The sequence below is a fragment of the Vitis vinifera genome, chromosome 2 (genome assembly GCF_030704535.1).
Source record: "Vitis vinifera cultivar Pinot Noir 40024 chromosome 2, ASM3070453v1".
Classification (NCBI taxonomy): Eukaryota; Viridiplantae; Streptophyta; class Magnoliopsida; order Vitales; family Vitaceae; genus Vitis; species Vitis vinifera.
The window spans coordinates 4,262,803-4,284,786 of record NC_081806.1 but is presented as its reverse complement, the minus strand read 5'-3'; the positions used below and the strand labels follow the sequence as shown (position 1 = coordinate 4,284,786).

The following is a 21,984-nucleotide window of genomic DNA, read 5'->3' as shown; positions in this document are numbered from 1 at the left end:
ATAGGAGTTTTAATTTGTACTTTGAAATTTAATATGCTCCACGGCATCATGAGTACTAGGATTCTGAACAGAACTTAAAGAAAAACAAAAATTAATGTCATTAGATATTGTAGATATAAATACATCAAAATTGAATTTCTCATACTCACTTGATGGACAACTAGCGGCTATCATTTGATATTATCCCACTACATGATGACAAGCCGACAATAACACTAGGTTTTCCATCTTTAAATCAAGCAAGAGGAAAGAAATTTTGTAATCTTCTAATGCATTGCATTGCATGTAGTTAATTTCCAGGCTCAATCTCAGTGGAAAGGAGACTTTTGTGTGATGGATACAGATGAGATAGAGTAAAAGCTTCACCATGTACAGCCGATGTGGATGTTTGCGGCCCGAGTGCAAAGTTGGGTTGCGTGTCTTCTAGCAAAGTGGGCCTGAATCCAGACAACTGGGGGTGTTTGGTTGGTCACTGTACGACTCTTAAAGATTGTCTTCTTCCTTCATATTATTCCAATATTCCTGTACTGTTTATTTTGTTATTGGCATATTGCATGTATGTATATGATACTACTGATTCATGTTGCTTGGTTGGTCACCGTTGGACTCTTAAAGATTGTCTTCTTCCTTCATATCACTCCAATATTGCTTTACTGTTTATTTTGTCATTGCATGCATGTATATGATACTACTGATTAATGTTGCCTAGCTGATTTAATTTTTATGAAGCCTCTCTTCATCCACAACCACAACTAGTCAACAAACATTTGCCACAGAAAAATAAAATATCAGACTCACTACCACTTCTTTTTGGTGCTGATTAAAGAAGAGACTGGTTCATGTTCAAAAATACTTTCTAAAATATCAGCCATCCAATTTCAGTACCTCACCATCCACCATCTATGTTATTAGGCCACATTGTAACTCATGTGACAGATGCCAGCAGTTGAGTTGATGTTTAGGGTATGGGCCTGCTGGCCTGTCTGAGAATACCTACATTTGAGCCCTTTGGGCCACCAATGACCAAGTGAACCCAAAAGCTCTTCATCTTGGAGATGACATGTAGGATTATTTGGTAAGTGTTTTTAAACAGAGTTATCTATTTTTTCAGAATAAAAAAAGAAAAGAAAATATGCTTAATAATAAAAAAAACAGAAAATTGTTTTATGTTCTTAAAAGCAAAAAAAGAAAAAGAAAAAGAAAAAAAAGAGTATTTTAAAAAATATATTCTAATTGTTTTCGCTTGTTTTTTAAAGATTGTTTTAAAAAATAATTATACAAATATGAAAAATAATTAAAAATAAAGCACTACATCTAAAAGTTCTTTCTAAAACATTTTTAAAAATATAAAAAATTGATTAAAAATATTATAGATTCTGAAATAGACTTTTATCCGAACAATTTCAGAAATATTTTCAAAAATACCTTTTAAACTCAATAATATTACTCATCTTCCCTCAATTGGACCATATTCTTAACTCCTCTCCTTACATGACTATCCTATCTTACTATATAATATAGCATATTAATAATGAAGTGAATGACATTTATATCTATGCATCCTTGATGTCCACTCTATGAATTTGCCCTCTCATAAAATCAAATGAAGTTGATATGGACAAAAAGAAAAAAACAATAATAACAAGAAGTATATTTTCCTTGTTTAAATGAAATTATTAAATTTACTAACAAATAAAACATTAATTCAATCAATTTTCTTATTCTCATCACTAACCATCTTCACCAATTATTATCTCCATAATCAATATAATAAATGATGAAAAAAGAAGAAGATATTTTACCCCTTAACTTGGGACATATTTTATATTTTTCCTTTTCACATCCAAAACGCAACATTTTATCCTCCAAATTTGTTAAAAGAGTAATGCTTTGTCTCAAATTACAAATCCTTCCATAAATTGAGGAGTTGAGTCAACTGTTCAATCAAATGGTATCGAGCATGTTTCCAATCTCTCTCAAGAAACAAATTGGGGAGAGTTAGAATTCTAACTTTGTGTTAGGATCTATGAGTCAAGGGATTCTAGAGATATAGTAATATAGAGAAAACAAAATTGTTTCAAACACCGACAAAACCAAAAGCGCCCCTTCTTTCTAAGAGAGGAGGAGTGGTTATTCACATTTCATTTGATGGTCAGAAACGAATTAAAAGCTAAACATTGGTACTTCTAAAGATAAAATAGATTACTCTTTGATTTAAACTTTAATTCGAATTTAAGTAAAACTAACTTTGAATTGATATTTTTTAAAATGGTATTTATCAAACTCTTTCAAAATATGAAGATCACCCGTTCTAAGTTTTTAATTTTAGAGAGATATTTGTATGATAATTTGTGATTTTCAAACTTGACAATAAGGTGTGGTAACTTCAAACTTGATAAGTAATGTTTTTTTTGTATTTCAACATGCTTATTTTTTTATTTAATAATTTGTTTGTTGACTTTTTAACAAGTTTAGAGGATTAATTTATCACGGGGGAGATCGAAGTATAAAACAATCACGCCCAAAGTTTATTTAACAGAAAAAAAACCGACCTCAGACACTGTTAGCATATTTGCTCTCCCACTCTCTGTATCCATGGTTGATGTAATAATCCCAGCACATTAACATTCTTTTTAACCCTTCTAATGAGGTTTATGGAGAGAAGAGGGTTTGGATTGTCTCCTATCATGGTGTTTGTCTTCCTTCTCTCTCTTATCTTCGTGTCTAAATTCTCTTATGAGTCAGAGATCATGAGGAAATAGCAACCAAGCAAAGCCAGTTACAGACCTATATCGTCCATATAAAAGAGCCGGAAGGTGGACCAGATTTTTCTAAGTCAGAAGATCTAGAGACTTGGTACAAGTCATTTTTGCCCGCTACCTCCACAACCTCAAACTCACAACAACGCTTGGTATATTCATACCGGAATGTGCTTACTGGGTTCGCAGCGAAATTGACACAGGAGGAAGTTAAAGCCATGGAAGAGAAGGATGGGTTTGTTCTGGCCTGGCCAGAAAAGGCATACCATTTTCAAATAACTCACAGTCCTGCTTTCCTGGGTTTGCACCAAAATTCAGGCTTCTGGAATGGATCTAACTATGGTAAGGGCGTCATTATTGCAGTAGTAGACTCTGGAATATCTTCTCACCACCCTTCATTTAGCGACGAAGGAATGCCACCTCCACCTGCTAAATGGAAAGGAAAGTGTGCATTCAATGGGACGATCTGCAACAACAAGATCATTAGTGCAACCAATTTTGTAGAGTCCCTGCCACCCACAGAAGATTTTATCCATGGCACCCCTGTAGCAAGCATTGCCGCTGGAAATTTTGTGGAAGACGCCGGGGATTTGTTTGGGAACGCCAAGGGTACTGCTGCCGGCATGGCACCTCATGCCCACTTGGCGATTTATAAGGCATGTGGTGAATTAGGTTGCACCTGCAGCGCCATATTAGCTGCAATTGATGCTGCCATTGAGGATGGTGTTGATGTGCTTTCCATTTCCCTTGCTGCAGATCATTCTGATCCTTTCTATGTAGATGAAATAACCATAGGTGCATTTGCTGCAACCCGAAAAGGAATTTTTGTGAGCACTCCTGCTGGGAACGAAGGTCCCAAAAGTCCTTCCTTATCAAATGGGGCACCATGGGTGCTTACAGTGGGAGCAAGCACCATAGACAGAAGCATCAGGACTACAGCCAAGCTTGGAAACGGGGATATTTTGATGGGGAATCATTTTTCCAGCTGAGTGATTTTCCATCAAAATTATTACCTCTTGTATATGCAGGTGCCAATGGCAATGTGTCATCAGCATTCTGCAACAAAGGATCATTGAAAGACATGGACGTTAGAGGAAAGGTAGTTGTTTGTGACACAGAAGATGGGGCAATATACGTCTCTGATAAAGAAGAAGAAGTGAAAAATGCCGGCGGTGTTGCCATCATTCTTCCAAATAACAAATATCGCGGCTTCAGTACGAGCGAAATTAATGCTGATATTCTTCCTGCAACACATTTGAGCTACTCATCAGGTTTGAAGATCAAGGCTTATATAAATTCAACAACAAAGCCTACAGCTACAATTGAATTTAAAGGAACCATCATTGGAATCTCGTCTGCTCCTGAAGTGGCTCACTTTTCTTCCAGAGGACCTAGCTTGACCAGTCCGGGTATTTTAAAACCAGATATTATCGGCCCCGGAGCAAATATTCTTGCTGCATGGCCTGCAAATCGCATGAACAGTAGCTCATTTAACATAGTTTCAGGCACATCTCTATCATGCCCCCATCTCAGCGGCGTCGCAGCTTTGCTAAAAAGCACTCATCCTGAATGGTCACCTGCTGCCATTAAGTCCGCAATCATGACTACTGCAGATGAGGTAAACCATGAAAACAAACCCATTATGGATCAAACACATCAGCCTGCTGACATTTTCGCTGTGGGTGCCGGACATGTGAACCCATCAAGAGCAAACGATCCTGGACTCATTTACGACATCCAACCAGAAGATTACATACACTATCTCTGTGGTTTGGGTTACAGTGACTCTCAGGTAGGAATTGTTGTGAATCGGAGGGTGAACTGCTCTGAAGAATCAACCATCCCAGAAGCACAACTGAATTATCCTTCGTCTTCTATTGCTCTGGGGTCTAGTACTACTACTCAGGAGTTCACCAGAACAGCCACAAATGTTGGTGCAGTTGATTCAACTTACATAATCGAAATTTTTGCACCACCAGGAGTCAATGTGAGTGTGAAACCAGACAAGCTTGACTTCACCAGGCTGAACCAGAAGAAGACATATGCAGTTATGTTCAGCAAAATAAGGGCCAAGGGGAAAAATAGAAAGCCACATGCACAAGGGTTTTTAAGATGGGTTTCTGCTAAACATTCTGTCAGAAGCCCCATATCTGTTAAGTTTGAATGATCAAGCAGGGGTAATTAGTACATGAATAATGGAGGTCATATTGCTTATTGTGAAACGTATGATTTGTGTTTATATTTTTGTGAATAGCTAAATGGAAAATAAAATTGACCAAACTGATGGTATGCATTTTTATCAGCAGCTGGGTTTTGAGTCCATTTTTATCAGCTGCTTTTTTATGCCTCTTATATTAATAATGTTATCAATATAAACCCTAACAATGGTAATACCATCAATATATTTTTTAACAACTAAAGATGAATCAGTTATGTCTCTTTGAAATCTATAATTAACTTTGCATATGAGGCATGAGATGATCATTGCTTGAGTTCATAAGTGGCCGGCTCTATTAATCATGACTAAATTAGATTTTCTATCGACCCTTAATGATTTATTAATGGAAGACTCATGCATTTCTTCTAAATCTCTATACAATAAAAGATTTTAGCATGAAACAAATCAAGATTAATAGCCAATGATAAAAGGATACAATATATATATATTTGCAATGGTTGATTGATTTTGGAAGTATTATTTAAGAAGATAAGAGTAAGATCGTGACTTATTAATCTAAATAACTCTAAAGAGGAAAAGATGTGACATGATAATTAAACAAAAAAACTCATTCATTTAGGTTAGTCGATAACGAATTATTATTGATTGATGTTGAACAATATTAGAAGAATCCTTGAACATCCATGATTTTATGGATGCCTTTGAGATTTTAGGTAAATTTTTTGAGAAACACAATTGGTATTTGTCAATCCAGCCAACCTAAATGGAACCTAAAAACCCATCATATTAATCATAAATTATCCCTAAATTAAACCTGAAATTTAATTACCTTAACCACAATTAAAGTATTATTATTCTTAAGAAATAATCCTTTGTAGGAAATGAGGAGCTGCTCTGAAAATATTAGTGGTCTCAAACTCAAAGCCTAAATTTTTGAAACAAGTGGAAGTTGCTCCCTTTCCCAAGAATTTGAACTCCGAGAGTGGAGTACGTAGCTCAAATAACAGGTAAAAAATCGTCAATCAACAATGACTTGACCCCTTCCCTGCCTTCCTTTAACAGGGGGTTCAGTCTTCCATACTTCCTTTGCCAGGCTCATTTCCCTCATGAAAAGGGGTGTTGGAAGCCTCTCCCTCAACTTCTGTTCTTTTTGTTTCTGTGATTTTTATTTTTTGAAATTATTTTGGAAGCCCCATGTCTGAAAATAAGAAGTGAGTGGAGCAATAAAGCTGCACTTCTGGAAATGACAATGAACTCCTTTGGGATTGAAGAATTAAGTGGTAAATACTAAAAACTAATAAAAAAAACATTAAATTTTTCCAAAATAAAGGAATCCAATGTGGAATCCAAAGACCAGACTGAAAAATGAAATAAATGAACATTTATATGTTGAGGTACCTTGTTTGGAAGCCCTGAAAATTTCAGGTCCCATGCAGGCAAAAGTCAAAAATGCCCCAAATGACAGAAGAGAAGTATGCCACATGCCACTGCTCCAGTGCTCCCTCTTTTCTATACCTTAGAAGACTTTCTTCTACCCAATTCGCATTTATGAATGGATTTAAACCTGCCTCCCCTTTTTCTTTGTTGGGATCCCAATCTCAGATTCTCCGCATTTCTTGTAAAAACACCATAAACCCTAATGCATTTAAGCTTCCCACTTTGTGAAAGAGAAAAAAACAAATGAAAAAGTTTTGCCCTTTTTTAGCCTTGAAATTGATCCATGTATAGATGTGGACTCGTCGATGTGCCCATGAAATTGACCCAAGGCCATTTTTGGCATTCAATTGCTTTGAAGTCCTCACTTTGGCTTGTCTTGTACCTCCTCCTAATCAATGAGATGAAAACCCTTCAACCATTCTGAAATCATAATGGGAAAAATGTGTCTTTTTCTTTTTTGAAAAAAAGTTTAAAAATATTTTTTCAAGGGAATGTTAAAATAATTCAAAATTTGTGTAGTTTTAAGTGAAAAATACTATGTGATTAGTCAAAGATAATATCTATATAATTAAAAGATAATATTTGGATGGTCAAAGTTATTATTTTGATAAAAAAATACATAAAATCTTAATTATTATAAGCAAATATATTAAATTTAGATTTTATAATTTGGGTTTTTATTTTTTATTTGTGTTTTTAAATGTATTTTTTTTTATAAAAATTGATGCACATATAATAAAGAATTAATTAATCCACCAAGCTAACTCAATTGATTAAGGTGAATATTGAGAAGTGTGGTTTAAATAAGTGATAATTTTGAATTTAAATCGTACCATTAATAATATCTTAAATTTACCTAATATTAATTATTGCAGGGCGATCAATACCCTTAAATTTATCCTGTGCTAGTTGTTATCGGACATGCAACACTTTGATATTTGAGTCTCGAGTTTTAAGGCCTTGATCAAGAAAGATTGCTCGGTTATAAAAAAAAATATTAATTTTCATTAAATAAGAATTTATGAGTTTGACCTTGCAACAAATTTTAAAATTGGATACATTTCAAATTTAAATATAAAAAATGTACTCTATGATTACGTGGAAATTATTAAATTATATGCACGCTTTAATAACGGGATTAAATATGAAATTGTTTCTGAAATTAATACAAAATATTCTGAACAGATGTTTGTGATTTTCTTAATTTCCCATTTTATCCTTCCGTGTTGTCTCGTTTGAATTTGCTGGTGCTGTGGAGCGGGGCCCCTGCCGGCCTCGTTCTTTTCCACTTTATGGCCTGACAAACGAATAAAACCGTTAGGGGCAATCTCGCAATTTTGCAGAGCGACAAGGGCAAAACCCGAAATCCGCCGAAATTTCAGCCTCCGACAGAATTTCGCAACCCGAAACAGAGCCCAAACCCCGATAACCCTGTTCCTCGAGTAAAAGACAAAGAAATTATATAATGTTTTCCGAAGTTGACGATCTCATCCCTCACCGCTACATTTAAATTTCAAAGCCTGTAGGAGCCCTAGCCTGCCAGAATGCCAAAAAATAGGGGCATATTCGGAATAAAATTTTCAACAGCCCTATCCTCCCATTGCATTAATCGGTCGGACCCACGAATTCAAAAAAATTTTGGATCGTTAAACCCTGCGAGAAATCCAGTTCCCATTTTCAGGATTTTAAGGAGGGTTTTGAGAATCAGATTCAGAGAAGCAGAGAGAGAGAGAGCGGCGGCATAAATTAATGTGCTTCTCTTCTGTCTGAAACGGCGTCGCACATGGGAGATATGGATGAAGAAATGGTAGATGAGATTGCAGAGCCGTTTGTGGCGGTGGAAATCGATCTCGATTACGAGTTCGACGCTGTGCGCTACTTTGATTTTAGTCGTGACGAGTCGCCGGCGGAGGCGCGTCAGGCCGAGCTTTGGTTTGAGTCCGCAAAGAGTTATCCTCCTTCTCGTAAGTGTCTCAAAACTAAAACCCTAGAGTTTCTTCAAATTTGTTTGTAAGCTTTGACTTTTTTATATATATTTTGGTATGTATTTGTTGTTTGATTGATTTGTAAAACTTTTTTTTTTTTTTTTCACTCATTGTTTTTGAATTCCTAATTGTTTCTGTTAGTTAGAGTTAATGGAAATACAAAGTTTTGATTCAGTGAATATGGTCACCGGGAAAATGTGAAACAAAGGCTCATGAAATCTTAAAGAACTGGTTGATGGAACATTTTGTGGTGTCCTTTGTGAATTTTCTAGATTTGCTCCTGTTTTTCTCTTTCTTTCTATAAACTCTGATGACTAATGGGGTTATATTCCCTTTTCTTGGGTCATCTTCTCTGTTTCAGCTTTTGTAGCAAAGTTGGTTTTGAGGGAGGATATCCTCTTGGGAAATGTTAACACCTCTCCAAAATCAAAAGACATGGAGATCGCGGTGGTACCTGACAGTGACTCTGCTGTTGCCCTGGGCCAAGAGATTTTTACAACGGATGCAAATAACAGAGGTATAATTTAACATGGTTTAAACATCATTAAACCCTTTTTTTGGGACTTCATTTCTCTAGTAGTATATTCTACAATATTGGTAATGTGGCCTTTTCTTAATATGTGCAAGTTTGTTTCTTGAACTTTCTCTCCCTCTCTTGAATTGAATTACAGATTTTTAATTTTAAGAATCTTTGTTATGCTATGGTTTTGAATGCATCCATGATGATGTTGACTTGAATGAATAGGATTTATTTGAGTTGCATGCTTGGTGCAGACCGATGTTTAGGGAGACGTACTCAATGCTTATATATTGACAATATTTTGTAATTTTTTCTTCTAGACTGTGGTGGAACGATCACCAATTTACAGAGTGGCTACCTACAAAATGTCCATAGTCAAGCACAAGAATCAATCTCAGGTATTTCAGTTAGTTACCTTGATGAAAGTAAGAACTGAGGCTTTCTGCATAGATGGTGGTTTTTTTCCAAGGGTTTAGAAAATGTATCAGCAATTTATAATTATTCCTTGAAGTGAACCATGCTTTATTTTCTTGAACATTAAATTTTCAATGGTAATTTTGTTCTTATCATTGTGCCCTTGAGGCCTAGCTCAAGTGGTAAAGGGATGGGATGGGGATGGTTTGTGGGAGGTTCCAGGTTCAAGTCCCAATGGGGACAAAATTTACCTATAAAAAAAAAAGAAAAAAAGAATTAAAAATGTTCTTCTTGTTGTTGTTGTTACTATAACTCGCAGTTCATTCCATCCAATCTAGAGTTTGAACTGCTTGTATTTTATCAAATCTCTGCACCGTATTTTTCTTTCATTGAAAGAGATTTACTCACTAACTATTTGCACTTCCCATGGTTCAATGGTGTTGAATGATTATGTTCTGATTCTCTAATATTTTTACATGCCTATTTCATTGTTCATTGTAGGATTGATATTTTACAATCACATGTTGAATGATAATCCAAAAGCTAAAACTAAGTCTACTGTCAAGTCCGTTCTGCCAAGAAGCTCAACTTTGATGAAACCGACAGCAAGTCAGCTGGCGAAGCAGAACCGACCCCATCAAGTTGGTAGTTTCAGGTGATTATTAGACAGGTTTATTTTTCCTAGTTGGCTTACTATTGTGCCATCATTTCTTCTGAGAGTGATGTGTAAGAAATCTTAGTCTAATGGTGATGGATAAAATCTCAACATTTTCTTTTATCCCTTTTGTTATGCAATTTCTTCAAGGCAGTAGTTTGAGTTCCTTCTCTTGAATTACAATTTTTTTTTTTCTGAAACAGTGTTTATTAACTTTATTATATTGAAGTATTTTTCTGAAAAAATGAGTGATCTTGACCTTCTATTCCTTAATTCCGAAGGGGGTATATATGTGGCAAAATATGGGAACCCAATATCACTGGGATTTTATTTTTTTTGCTGGCCCTTTTGTTTTTCTAATTACTTAATACTGCCAATTGTTAGATTCCAGACGCTATTGGCTCAAAATAATGAGAGAGGCTGCATTAATTCTTCTGGGGTTGAAAGTCAAGCTGCCAAGAGGCAGAAACTAGAGGGAGGCCACTTGTTTAAGGTCCTTAATTTGTTATTCCCTGTTCTTGTTCCTTTAATTTGCTTATATTTTGGTGAACTTGTACAGAAGTTTTATATATTGAATATGTTGAATTCTTTAATGAGCTTCTCCTAAGAAACTTGTTTAATTGATGGAATACTCCTGTCTACAATGTTTCACCTGCTAATTATGAATTACTATATAAATACATGCTATTCAATTTTTCCTAACATTTTGCAGTTCAGTTTGACCACATTATTGGTTTATTAGCTCTCTTCTATATGAGAACAACATAGATATACTATCTAACCATTTTCTTGGTGGGTACTTCTTGGACCCTAATCTTAATGTGTTGGTTTCGGGTAAGTTGGGTAGTCAGGCAACTAGGTGGTGGCTATTGAAATTTCATACTTCCAATTTAGAGGCGCACAAATACAAGCAGAACATATAAGTTGATTGGTGCTAGTAATTAGAAGAATAAATTATTTTAAAGTCTCATGATTATTGTTTAGAAATCCCCTTTTGAAGAACAGCTTATATAAAAGGAATCCACTCAAGTGTATCTATATGCTCTGTCTAACAGGTAGCTGATACAAAGGAACAAACAAATTTGGTTCATAAGGTGCCTAAGAAGGTATGTTAGCTAATGCAGGATGCCTGGACTTGCCTTCAATTTATATTTCATTTTTCTCCTATGCATTTGATTGTTCATCCCTCGCATAGTACTTAATAGTTTTTGCTCCATTTCCTTTCATTTTTATAATAATTATATTTCATACTTTTTTATCAAGATCCAAATGATGCTCACAAAATGTTGCATCCATAAAATGTATAGACTTATTGTTGCATCTCTAGACCTAGAAAAATATCAAAATTGTATCTGAAAACAAAAACTGATAATTTTATACTCTTCAATCCAAAATTTTCTGTTTCTTTCCCACCGTGCTTTGATTAGAAGAATTAGATTGTTCCACCTATTCAAGAATAGATTTATTTTCTTTTTCTTTTTTCTTTTTAATTAATTTTAAATTTATTTATTTTTTAATTTTGGCTATTGAGGCACATTTGATAGGACCTTTTTGGTCCATAAGTTGCAATATTTGGGAAGAAGTATAACTTTGGGTTTGTAGATACGATTTTCTCACCATTTGGATTTGTTTGATGCATAAATTCATAAAGTGGTTTCCCTGTCAATCGTTAGAAGAGTGGATTTTTAGAGGTGGGTTGGGGTTTGAAGGCTGTCGTGGTGCAGGGATATTCATGTTGTGGGATTTTATGCAGGAACTTACATTTTAGCATGATAAGGTTTTCAATACTTGATGCTTTTTGCAGGATGCCACCATTGATGGAAACTCCATGCAGGCTAGGCTGAAGCTTACTATTCCAAGAGAGCCAAATCTTGAGACAGCATACAGGACACAAAGAATGAGGTGAACTTTTGACAGATTGATGTTACTATTCTGACCATATCTTGAGACAGAAAACATAGGTTGCCTAACAGGTTGCAGGGCACAAATTCTATGTTCCAATTGCAGGTCTAAGCATCATACAGAAGTAGACCAAGTGGCATTGAATGTGCATAGATTCAAAGCACGCCCATTAAACAGAAAAGTTTGTATTTGCATTCAAGAAAATGTGCTTCTTTATAAATCTTCTGTTTCCTTTCCTCTTGATATTTATACTTCTGAGTTGCAGATTCTTGAGGCTCCTTCATTACCACTACCAAAAAAGAGCACTCCACGCTTGCCAGAGTTTCAAGTGAGCCCTAACAATCTTTCTTGTCCACTGACGAAAATCTCTCTTTTGTACAAGTATAGATGATGGCTTTTGGGAAACAGGTGTCTTGCATACTGTTCACGCATCTGATTACACTTCCACATTGCTTCTCAGGAATTTCACCTGAAGACTTCGGAGAGGGCTAGGCAACACACAACTGGTTCATCTTCCTCACTTCATTGCAATGACCCTGATAAGGTTATTCATTAACTTTTTCTTTTTTAATTTTATTTAGATTACCACATGAAGTGGTAGATCAATTGTTAATCTGTGACACTGATATTCAGGACTATGATTTTACCCTATTTTACTATATTTGGTTTTTCTTTTATGCTATCATTTCTAGGGAACTGAACTTCTGTCATTGCAGGGCTTGCAGAAACCTAGTACTAACTCTGTTCCAGAAAATGGGAACAAAGATTTGAGAAGGTGACTATCTGAGGACCATTTTTCCAACTTCAAATTCAAACATGTAGACATAGTCTATCTGTGATGGTTTTGTTTCCTTTGTCGGTCTTTTGTATTTCTCTGTTTTCCTGTGGTACTTCTATTAGTTGTTCTCCAAATTTGTTTACTGGTAATCTGTTGCTTCTCATCTTTTTTTCTTTCCATACAAGCTGCAAAATTTCTTATTCAGGCTCAGCCATTCAGGTGCTTGACTAGGTTTATTTCTAGGCATGTGTAATTGGATCAAGAAACAAAATCCATCTACACAAAAATTTAGTTTTACTTCTTTGGCAAAAAGTTTCATGATTGATGTCTTCAGAGTAGGCTCTTATTAATTATTAGGTTTTGGTGATCAATAGAAGCCTTGTTAGAGCAGTTATCAATAGAAACCTAGTCAACCATTCAGATGCTTGACTAGGTTTATTTCTAGGCATGTGTAATTGGATCAAGAAACAAAATCCATCTACACAAAAATTTAGTTTTACTTCTTTGGCAAAAAGTTTCATGATTGATGTCTTCAGAGTAGGCTCTTATTAATTATTAGGTTTTGGTGATCAATAGAAGCCTTGTTAGAGCAGTTATTAAAGTCCAATCTATTACTTCGGAATCCAATCTCAATTTACATTTGATATTGTCTTCAGAGTACTATTTTCATTCAATAATAGTGGTTACTTTGGAAATTCTTCAGACCAAACACCACAGATGCTCCAAAGCAGGATGCATGTGAAACAGTGCGCACCTTTAAAGCTCGTCCTCTTAATAAGAAGGTAAGAAATTGTTAATATAGATCATATTGTTGCAATTACAATATTTGAAATTACCGATGTGGAGCTATTTCATGTCTGTATACAGATATTTTCAAGCAAAGGAGATATTGGTGTTTTCCGTAATAGCAAGCGGGAAACTACTGTGCCATTGGTAATAACTGGTTGTACCATTTCTACTTGCTAATATTTGTTAGCTACTGTCTTGAATAATATCATGTTTTAACTTCACTACAGGAATTTAATTTCCAGACAGAGAAGAGGGCTCAGCATAATCCACCAATAGAACTTTTCAATAAGGTAAACCTTAAACAAATATATTTTAGTTCTACTGTAATAATTTTCTTTCCCCTGTTTCCAAAATCTACAGTTGAATATAGGCAAAAAGTTTCTTGCTTTGTCACTATAAGGTTGTCCACAACTCACCCTCTTCCACCCATTTGGCTGAATGACAGCTTTCCCTGACATCTGAACTTCAACAGAAAAATGATTCTCAGTTCAAAGTGCCTCAACCTACCTGTGTATCTACAAAGGTTCTTCTCATCTATTGAATGATGTCTTTTGCTATGCATTCTGATATTTCTCAAGTACTTTATTGAATTATTTGTTGTATGGCATAAGGGCTCAAAAGAGAATAGATTGGGTTTTTCCCAACCGGAAAATGAGGTAAGCATGTCATCTTTTATGAAGAACCAATTGTATGCAAATTTATGTTATTATTATTATTCCATTGAAGAGGCTTTCCACCTGTAGATAGCATATCTGGTGAAAGACAAACTGCCCCAGTCCAGGGGAGTTCAGATTCAATGTGGAAGCAATGGAGGCATCAACGAAATCAATACTAAATCTGGGATAAGCAGGTAGTGTAAGCCTAAACAGGATTATTCTTTTTGTTCGACATTCTACATTCAGGACATAGGATTGATCTTTTCTTCGGAACTCAACCATGAAATTGCTGCAGGAGTTTGGGCATCCGCTGACTGTAAAAAGAGAGCTAATCGTCTAAAATGGTGGTCTGCTTTAGTCATCAGAGTTTAGATTTTTTCTGATAGCTGGAAGACTGATGAATAAATACTCTTATTATTGATGGTGGCATGATAATTCAGAAATGCCAAGCTTCTGTATACAAGATCCATTGAAGCCTACATCTTACCTTAAAAATCTTTCCTTTTTATTTTTTCTCGATGGTTGGGGTCTTGAGGGTTTGGTGGGCGGGTGGAAGACTGATCTTCTGACAGGAGTTAGACTGACTTGTTTCATGTTTCTCAAGATTTGTGAGTCTCAGTTAATTCCCCAATAAAAATGTGAGTGCCAGTGTTGTACAGCCTCGAGGCCTCTTCCCTTCAAAACCATCTTCCCACCATCTTGTAGCATCAACAACACATGTAATGGTTACATCTAAGAAATGTATACAAAAACATTTACATTTCCATGAAGCTCTCTCCCTTAGTGACATTTCAATTGAAATTTCTATGCATTATTTCCTGCATTTGATTCTTGGCCAGTTTGCTGCACACATGAGCTGAAATTGCCATGTAAGCACTCAGCTGAATTACTAGCCACTTTGCTACAAACTAAAATTTATTAATAGCTAAGTATAAATGAAGGGTCCTACTACAGTATCTACAAAATGATAGGATCAATCACAATGTGTTATATACGTATTTTATTTTCCATAAACATGGAGACTGAAAATAATGCAGGACATTGTACTTTATTTCATATTGTCTTTGGTAGCTAGATAAAATATAAGTTTTTATCAAACTACAATATGACTATATCACTTTATTCTGTGTAGAACAACATGGGTTGTAAAAAAAAATATGATTTCATATTTAATTGGAAGACTACATCCTTTGTAGTCTTTGTGTTTATGGAAAATATCTTAACATTTTGTGATATTGGACAACTAATCTTCACTTCATGCTCTCTACAATATTGAGCCTTGGCCTTATCTTCCTTGCCGATCGAATTTCTTCAGTTCAATGCATCCCAAGTCTCTTTCTGAATTTTTCCCTCTCAACATTCTCTAGAAATTTTTTCAGGCAATGCACTCCTTTGAATTTTTCTCTCAAGACACTGTTTTTATCCCCAAAATATTCCCTACCTTTTACATTCCACAGCCTCCTTTTGTTTCCACCCGTAATTTCCTCTTATTTAAATTGTTTTTAAGGATATTTGACTTTTTTTTAAAATATATTTTTTCTACAATTTCATTTTTATTTTTTGTAATTTTGACAAATTTTTAATATTTTTCTACCATTTCAATTTTGTTTTTTTTTTTTCATTTCTTTTCTTCTATTTTGTTATCGTTTTTACTATTATTCACTTTATTATTTATAATTTAATATTTTAATATTAATATAAGTAATATTTTCATTATTTTTAATAATAATAACAATTTGTGATAATGATGATAACAAAATATTAATATAAATACTATTAGTATATTTTTAATAATAAGTAATATTTTTCAATAATGCATCAAATTTTCTCCTTTTCTATAACACACCAAGCAACCCTAAACCATATAGACTGCTTCACATAATTCATTTTGAAAACTTATATTTATATTTATATTTATATTTTTAATATATAGAAATAAAAATGCAAGTCTTAATATTTATAAAAAAATAGGTTTTTTTTTTTTTTTTTTTTGAAGATAAACTTAAAAATGGAAGAAAAAAAATTATCCTTTTGACTTAAAATTTTAGTTTTTATCTATCAATTGATTTGTAAAGACTTAATAAATTAATAGGAAAATTAAAATCTTTCAATTGACTTTTAAGATATAATTTAAAATTAATTGAAACATAATTTCTATTTTCGTCTTATTTAAATTATTAAGAAAATAATATATTCTTTTGTTAGAGTAAAATTTAATTTTTTATTAGTTAATTCATGTAGATGTAAAATTTAAATTTAAAATTGTATAAAAAAAATTTAAGACAATAATTAATGTGACATGTTTTCCAAATAGAAAATGAGAATAATTAAGTGCATTCACTAAACTCTGTGTATTCACCATTTTTTTTTAAACAAAATCAAATATACATATGATCCATCTAAAACCTTAATCTTATTTCTTTTTAATTTTCACTTTTCTTTCTTTTCCTTCCTTCCCTTCCCTTCTCTTCCTTCGGCTTCTTAAATAAATAAATAAAAAAATAAAAATTTGAAGATCAAGACAATGAGAAGGGAAACAAGGGAAAACAAGAGAGAAAAAGAATCTAAGGAGATAATTGTTTAAATAATTCTTTCGAAGCTAATAATTTCTTAAATAATTTTTAAAAAATGTTAAAAAAAATAATTTAAATTTAAATCGTTTAAAGCAAATAATGAAAAGCCTCTAAGTTAAAAGATTGAAGCAATTTCGATGCAAACCATATAGTCACCTTAACAAAGACCTACTAAATGAAGGGTACATAAATAAGCATATATCAAGAACTAGCATTAGCTTAAAATTCAAATTCACAATGATAAATTTTATTTCAAATAAATAAATTTTTATTTTTATTTTTATTTTCACTTTCAAAAAAGTGTATAAGACATTTGAAGAAAATGTATTAAGAAGTAATGTCTAGGGAAATTCAAATTTATGGATTTGATTTTAAATGAGTTCATATGTTCTATTCTTTTTTAAAAAAAAAAATAATAATAAGAACATCAAAAGAAAATTTTCCCATTTACAAATACAAAAGATAATCGTTTAATTTCTTAGCGACGATTTTCATATGCTAAAGTTTTTGGAAATAATTTAATGAACATTGACTTTCCATTTAAATAGTTTTTTTTTTCTTTTTTTGTTCACAAAAAGTCTTTATAAAAGACAATTTTTAGATTTATTTTTATTAAAATATTTGTTATATTAAAAAACTGGGACGTACTTAGGATTAATTCCCATGAGCAAGCCCTATGTAGAATTAATTCTCTTATTAATCCTAAATAACATTGGATTTGTCCCTAGACTAATCCTATTGACCAGCTCTAAATTAATGAATCTCTTATTTGCAGAACTACCATCGAATCCCCATGGCATGCTAGAACTTCATAGTCATGGAGAACTCATTTTCCTTTTCTACTTGTTTTTTTTTTTTTTTCTTATTAAGGATTTGTCATTAGAATGATCATCTTACATAGTTCAGGATTTGTGTTTTCAGGAAGAAAGAATGGGAAAAAGGGAAGAACCATGAATGCTGAGGCAGTAGAAGGCAGCCATGGGTGCTGAGTCGACAGTGATATCACCCATTGAGCAAGATTATATGACCAGTTACTTAACTAAGCATATACATAACACAAATGTATTAAATTTTATAGAAAAAACAAATTGCAGCATATAGCCCTGAATCAGTCCAAAAATCAAAATATTTTTGTTTTGAATTAAACCTAGTTCCTACCTATTTCCTTAATATATATGAGATAAGCATGCATTTATTTCGCTGAAAAGCAAAGCGTACGTGCATATAGACAAGACTCCCAGTAAAAGGTCGAGAAATGCCAAGTCACAAGCAAGTAAAGACAAGAAGGTGAATTATAACGCTAGTCTTTATTCAAAAAGTTACCCTAATTACCAGGCTTATTACAAGGCTTTTTTTCTGGAAAAAAGGAAAAACTTCATGCTTGCTAGATGGATACACAGTCGCCCTTGCATGTCCACATGACCTCCTCTCTAAACGAGAAAAGGGTCATCTTCTCCAGTTCTATACCGAAAACCCCGAATTCCAGATGCATCAAGGTACCTCAGTAGTGGAGCTCTTGCTATATCAATTGGCCTTAGTGTTGCAGATCGAACGCAAATTCCGCACCAAAATAGACTGTATGCCATCATGGCGAGAAGTATCGCTGCAACGAATGCGATGCACAGTATATTTGTGGCTTCCCCGTGATCAACCATGGTTGGAAACACCCTGATGGAAACCGCTACACACAGGAATTAATTCCTAATAATAGAAATATCATAAAAGTACTCGTTATGATAATAAATATAGTTCATATACAAAGAGATATGCCCATTAATTTGACGAAATCTGAGGTCCTCTTATTTATATTTAAAATTAAATGAAATGAAACTCAAAAAAAAAAAAAAAAAAAATTCAAATTCACAAAACTGCAGGTGTTGATCCCCAGATTTTGGTATCCATGGATTTCTGAAGGGCAATTCACAGGCCAAAGCTGGCTCAAGATGAACCGTAACATTCAACTTCATGTTTTGAAGGACTGACAGAAAATAGAGAAAGGGCAAGGAGAAGCTTACATAAAAACAAGCTACCATACATCACACAAGAGAGAAGAAGAAGAAAATGAAGATGATATAAGGTTTGTACTTACTCAATCCTGTACTCCAAACAAGTTTACAGCGATGTTGATGACTGAATTTCGTGCTTCCTGAACTCCCAACTCCACCTAAGAAATGGAGCGATGTCACAATATCTGTTTTTCTGAGAAAAATGGTCTATGCTTGAGTGATATGAGAGCTGGAAGTGGAGGGTGAGAGTGAAGAGGGTTTGAGTGAATGTCCAAAGTTGTAACACATGTCTTGCTTTCTCGCACGTAATTCTGTAGAAGTGATTTTATTTTTATCATTTTTCACTGGGAGAGTACTCAACCCACTGGAAACTGAAATATTTCGGTGGCATTTTCATGTCGGATGTAATTAATTTCCGCACCTGCTGCTCAGACCAGGTGATTCTCTCGAGTCTCACCTGCTCTTTTCTTTTTTCCTTTTCTCTTTTATTTTTGTCACAGTCTGCATGTCGGTTAAGTAGCAATAAATGCGTAGGGAAAAGAATCATGGCTCTCCTATTTTGAAATTTAAAATTCCCGGAAATTGAATTCTCACTGTATGGTATTTATACCCATTTGCATGCAGCAGTTTCTTTGTTGATGAATTGTGTAGTCCATTTTGGTACCCAACAGATTGAATTGTGGCAGACTGCACTGGTCATGACCATTAAAGATGATATATTGCTCTCATTTTCATTTGTATGAGTACATAACAAAAGGGACCCATGAATTTAATTTTATTTAAGAGTATCTAAATGTTGCCATGTTAGCATTTAGAGTCCAAATCACCTCAGTATTACTGCACAGGTGACAGTAGTTTTGCTTGTTGCCCAGGATGCAGTCCATTGCGTTGTTGTGTTTTGGAATTCTACAACTGTATTTCATTATTCAGAACCTAACAGTTATATTGAAGAAATTGAAATTAAAAGAACCCACCACACAGTAAAAAGGTTTAGAAAAGCCATCCACAAGCAGCCAAAAACAGCCCGGTAAAAAGGCCATACACTACAAGCCCTTAACATATCTGGCGCACATTTTGCCAGTAAAAGGTTCGGAAAAGCTGGATCAAAGCAGCTAAAGACAGCCCAGATCTCAATATTATAACGCTGGAAACAAGGGTTTTTTTCTCCCCAGAAATTATGCTAAATGCATAATTTTATTGATGTTCATACAACAAACCCTAAACGAGAAAGGGGTCTTCGGTCCCAGCTCGAAAACGAAAGGGGCGAATGGTAGCCACACCAAGATACCTGAGTAGGGGAGTTCTTGCTGATAAGGCCGGTCTTGGTATAGGAGACGGAAGGCAAACTGCGCACCATATTAGAGTGAATCCCATTACTGCAACTAGTATGGCTGCAGCTATTAGGAAGCAAAATATGTTGACCACTTCTGCATCAAGCACGGCTGGAACGCCTGAATCAGAAAGAATCATGTAAAGGAATTGAGTTCCCAGAGTAGCTATAAGATTTTAAAAAATGAAAATGAAGAAAACCCCGACAAAAATACTGTTCAGACATATTAAAGACGCCTATTCATGTTTCACCATTATTCACTGAGTCTCTCTTTTAGGTTTTCAAACATGTTAGCATGAAAAATTGTTTCTCTAAAAGAGGGCACTGAAACTATAGAATAAGGGTTTTCTTTGGGTTGAAGAAGACTCAAAGACCAACAAGGAGATGAACAGTTCAAAAAGGAAAAAAAAAAAAAAAAGAGCATAATTTCCAGTTCAAATAGAGAAAGGGCATGAGAGGAGAACCATTCATGGAGAAAAAAATATGAAGAAGCAAGCCAGTAAAAACATGTCACAGTGGCGTGGAGAGAAGAAGAAGAAGATAATGATAATGATAAATAGAAGACAAACTCAACTCTCAACTCCAAAGAATCTCCTCATAGTGGAGACTGTTGATGATGGCGGTGCTTCTTGCAACCCTCTCTGGAGAGTAGAAACTGAACAACCCTGAAAAAAAGTCTCAGTACTATGTAGTGGAGTGATGGCGGAAGTGGAAGTGGAAGTGGGAGTTAAATTTTGTAAGGTGCAAACTCGACAGAAGCTCTTTTGCAAGTGACTTCAGTTTCCGTATAAATTTCATGTCCTATGTCAATTAATTCTCCCACCTTCCGCCCAGATAAAGGTGGCCCCTCGCCTCTTGTTTTTCTAATCCTTTTTCTTCCATTCTTTGTCACGATTCTCTGAGTCGGTTGGTGAACAATTAATGCTGAGAGAGGAATATTTGAAGGTTTTTGGATGAAGTTGTACGTACAGCTGAAGTCAAGCACTACCCATTTGGTCAATTGTGGGGATTTTTTTCATTCGACTGCCCATGATATTTTTCTTATCCACCCGTCATTTCAATCTATTTTTCATTTCAAGCACCACCCTGCACTATTTCCCAAACAGGCGCAAGTTTTTCTTTTACAAAAACCAACTCTCCGTCAAATTCTAGTTGGGCATTATCCAAGTCCTGTGGACTCCATTGTTAAGCCTAGTGTTCAAATGGGGAATTAGAATACAAAATTTGAAAAATAAAATTAAATGTCGCTATACAAGTTAGCAAGCCAGCACATAGAGGTGAGGGGCCAAGTCTAAATATAGCAAATGACATTTATGATATTGAGCTTAGGGTGGTTAAGACTAATTCACTTAATGGCCGGCCATGGGTAATAGAGATTTGGAGAAATTTATTTATTTTGATATTAGTTTAATTGGATATGTGTTGTTATATTCGTAATTGGATTTTTGAATTTCGTATGAAAAAGGTAATTTTTTGTTAAGACCTTTTGTTAACTTAATTAATTGCTACTTCAAATAAGTTTTATGTCAAGCCTTAAAGCTTCTATGTTTTAGCCTTGGGGTTATGACAAATTCAAAAGTCAATGTTAAAGACATCAGACTTGTCAAAATCTCATCCAAATTTCAATCCATAGGATAAATTGCAATCAAATTCTTAGTGCTGACACAGAGAGAGCACAAGTATGGCAAAAACTCTCGCACAATGAGGAAATTATACAGCATTTGAGAATGCACGTATTAATTGGAAACTAACCAAGTTTTGGATATATAGTACCTGAACTTATCAGTGCCACAGTCGTAAATGGAGGCGAGCCTTGCCACTTGAATTTTTCATCAGACGGAGACTCGCAGGTGCCTCAGATGCAGCAATCAATGTTTCCATTTTATCTTCGACTCTCCCTGAACCTTCACCGGAGACGTCCTTGTATTCATCTCCATCGTCAGCATGGTCATCATCATCATCATTATGGGCGTCAGAAAGATATATAACACGACCAATTCC

At 34.5% G+C, this 21,984-nt stretch overlaps 1 protein-coding gene, 2 long non-coding RNA genes and 1 pseudogene across 3 annotated transcripts; 2 read left to right on the top strand and 2 right to left on the bottom strand.

Annotated features, from left to right (window-relative positions):
- The first annotated feature begins 2,687 nt into the window (after positions 1-2,687).
- Positions 2,688-4,951, top strand: LOC109124262 (subtilisin-like protease 4; annotated as a pseudogene).
- Positions 4,952-7,924: 2,973 nt separating this feature from the next.
- LOC100242735 (protein TPX2) lies at positions 7,925-14,844 on the top strand. The gene is made up of 18 exons (XM_002275059.5): positions 7,925-8,339; positions 8,722-8,877; positions 9,201-9,278; positions 9,796-9,949; positions 10,334-10,442; positions 11,005-11,055; positions 11,754-11,851; positions 11,957-12,032; positions 12,117-12,179; positions 12,312-12,395; positions 12,568-12,626; positions 13,333-13,411; positions 13,497-13,562; positions 13,646-13,708; positions 13,864-13,941; positions 14,030-14,074; positions 14,162-14,268; positions 14,370-14,844. Exons 1-18 carry the CDS (start codon positions 8,159-8,161, stop codon positions 14,386-14,388), a joined length of 1,566 nt encoding a protein of 521 aa, XP_002275095.2. The 5' UTR covers positions 7,925-8,158; the 3' UTR covers positions 14,389-14,844.
- Positions 14,845-17,935: 3,091 nt separating this feature from the next.
- LOC104881867 (uncharacterized) lies at positions 17,936-19,030 on the bottom strand. The gene is made up of 2 exons (XR_787779.3): positions 18,737-19,030; positions 17,936-18,315 (listed from the first exon to the last, which is right to left on the bottom strand). It is a non-coding gene; the product is annotated as an uncharacterized LOC104881867 (long non-coding RNA).
- Positions 19,031-19,613: 583 nt separating this feature from the next.
- On the bottom strand, positions 19,614-21,156 carry LOC100259839 (uncharacterized). The gene is made up of 2 exons (XR_787780.3): positions 20,558-21,156; positions 19,614-20,104 (listed from the first exon to the last, which is right to left on the bottom strand). It is a non-coding gene; the product is annotated as an uncharacterized LOC100259839 (long non-coding RNA).
- Between the last annotated feature and the right edge of the window lie 828 nt (positions 21,157-21,984).

Bases quoted from the DNA above. Each gene is read 5' to 3' on its own strand.
- LOC100242735 (XM_002275059.5), top strand. From the start codon at position 8,159: ATGGGAGATATGGATGAAGAAATGGTAGATGAGATTGCAGAGCCGTTT. The intron at 8,878-9,200 runs GTATAATTTAAC...TTTTTCTTCTAG, and splicing joins AACGGATGCAAATAACAGAG to ACTGTGGTGGAACGATCACC. The intron at 11,852-11,956 runs GTGAACTTTTGA...TTCCAATTGCAG, and splicing joins TACAGGACACAAAGAATGAG to GTCTAAGCATCATACAGAAG.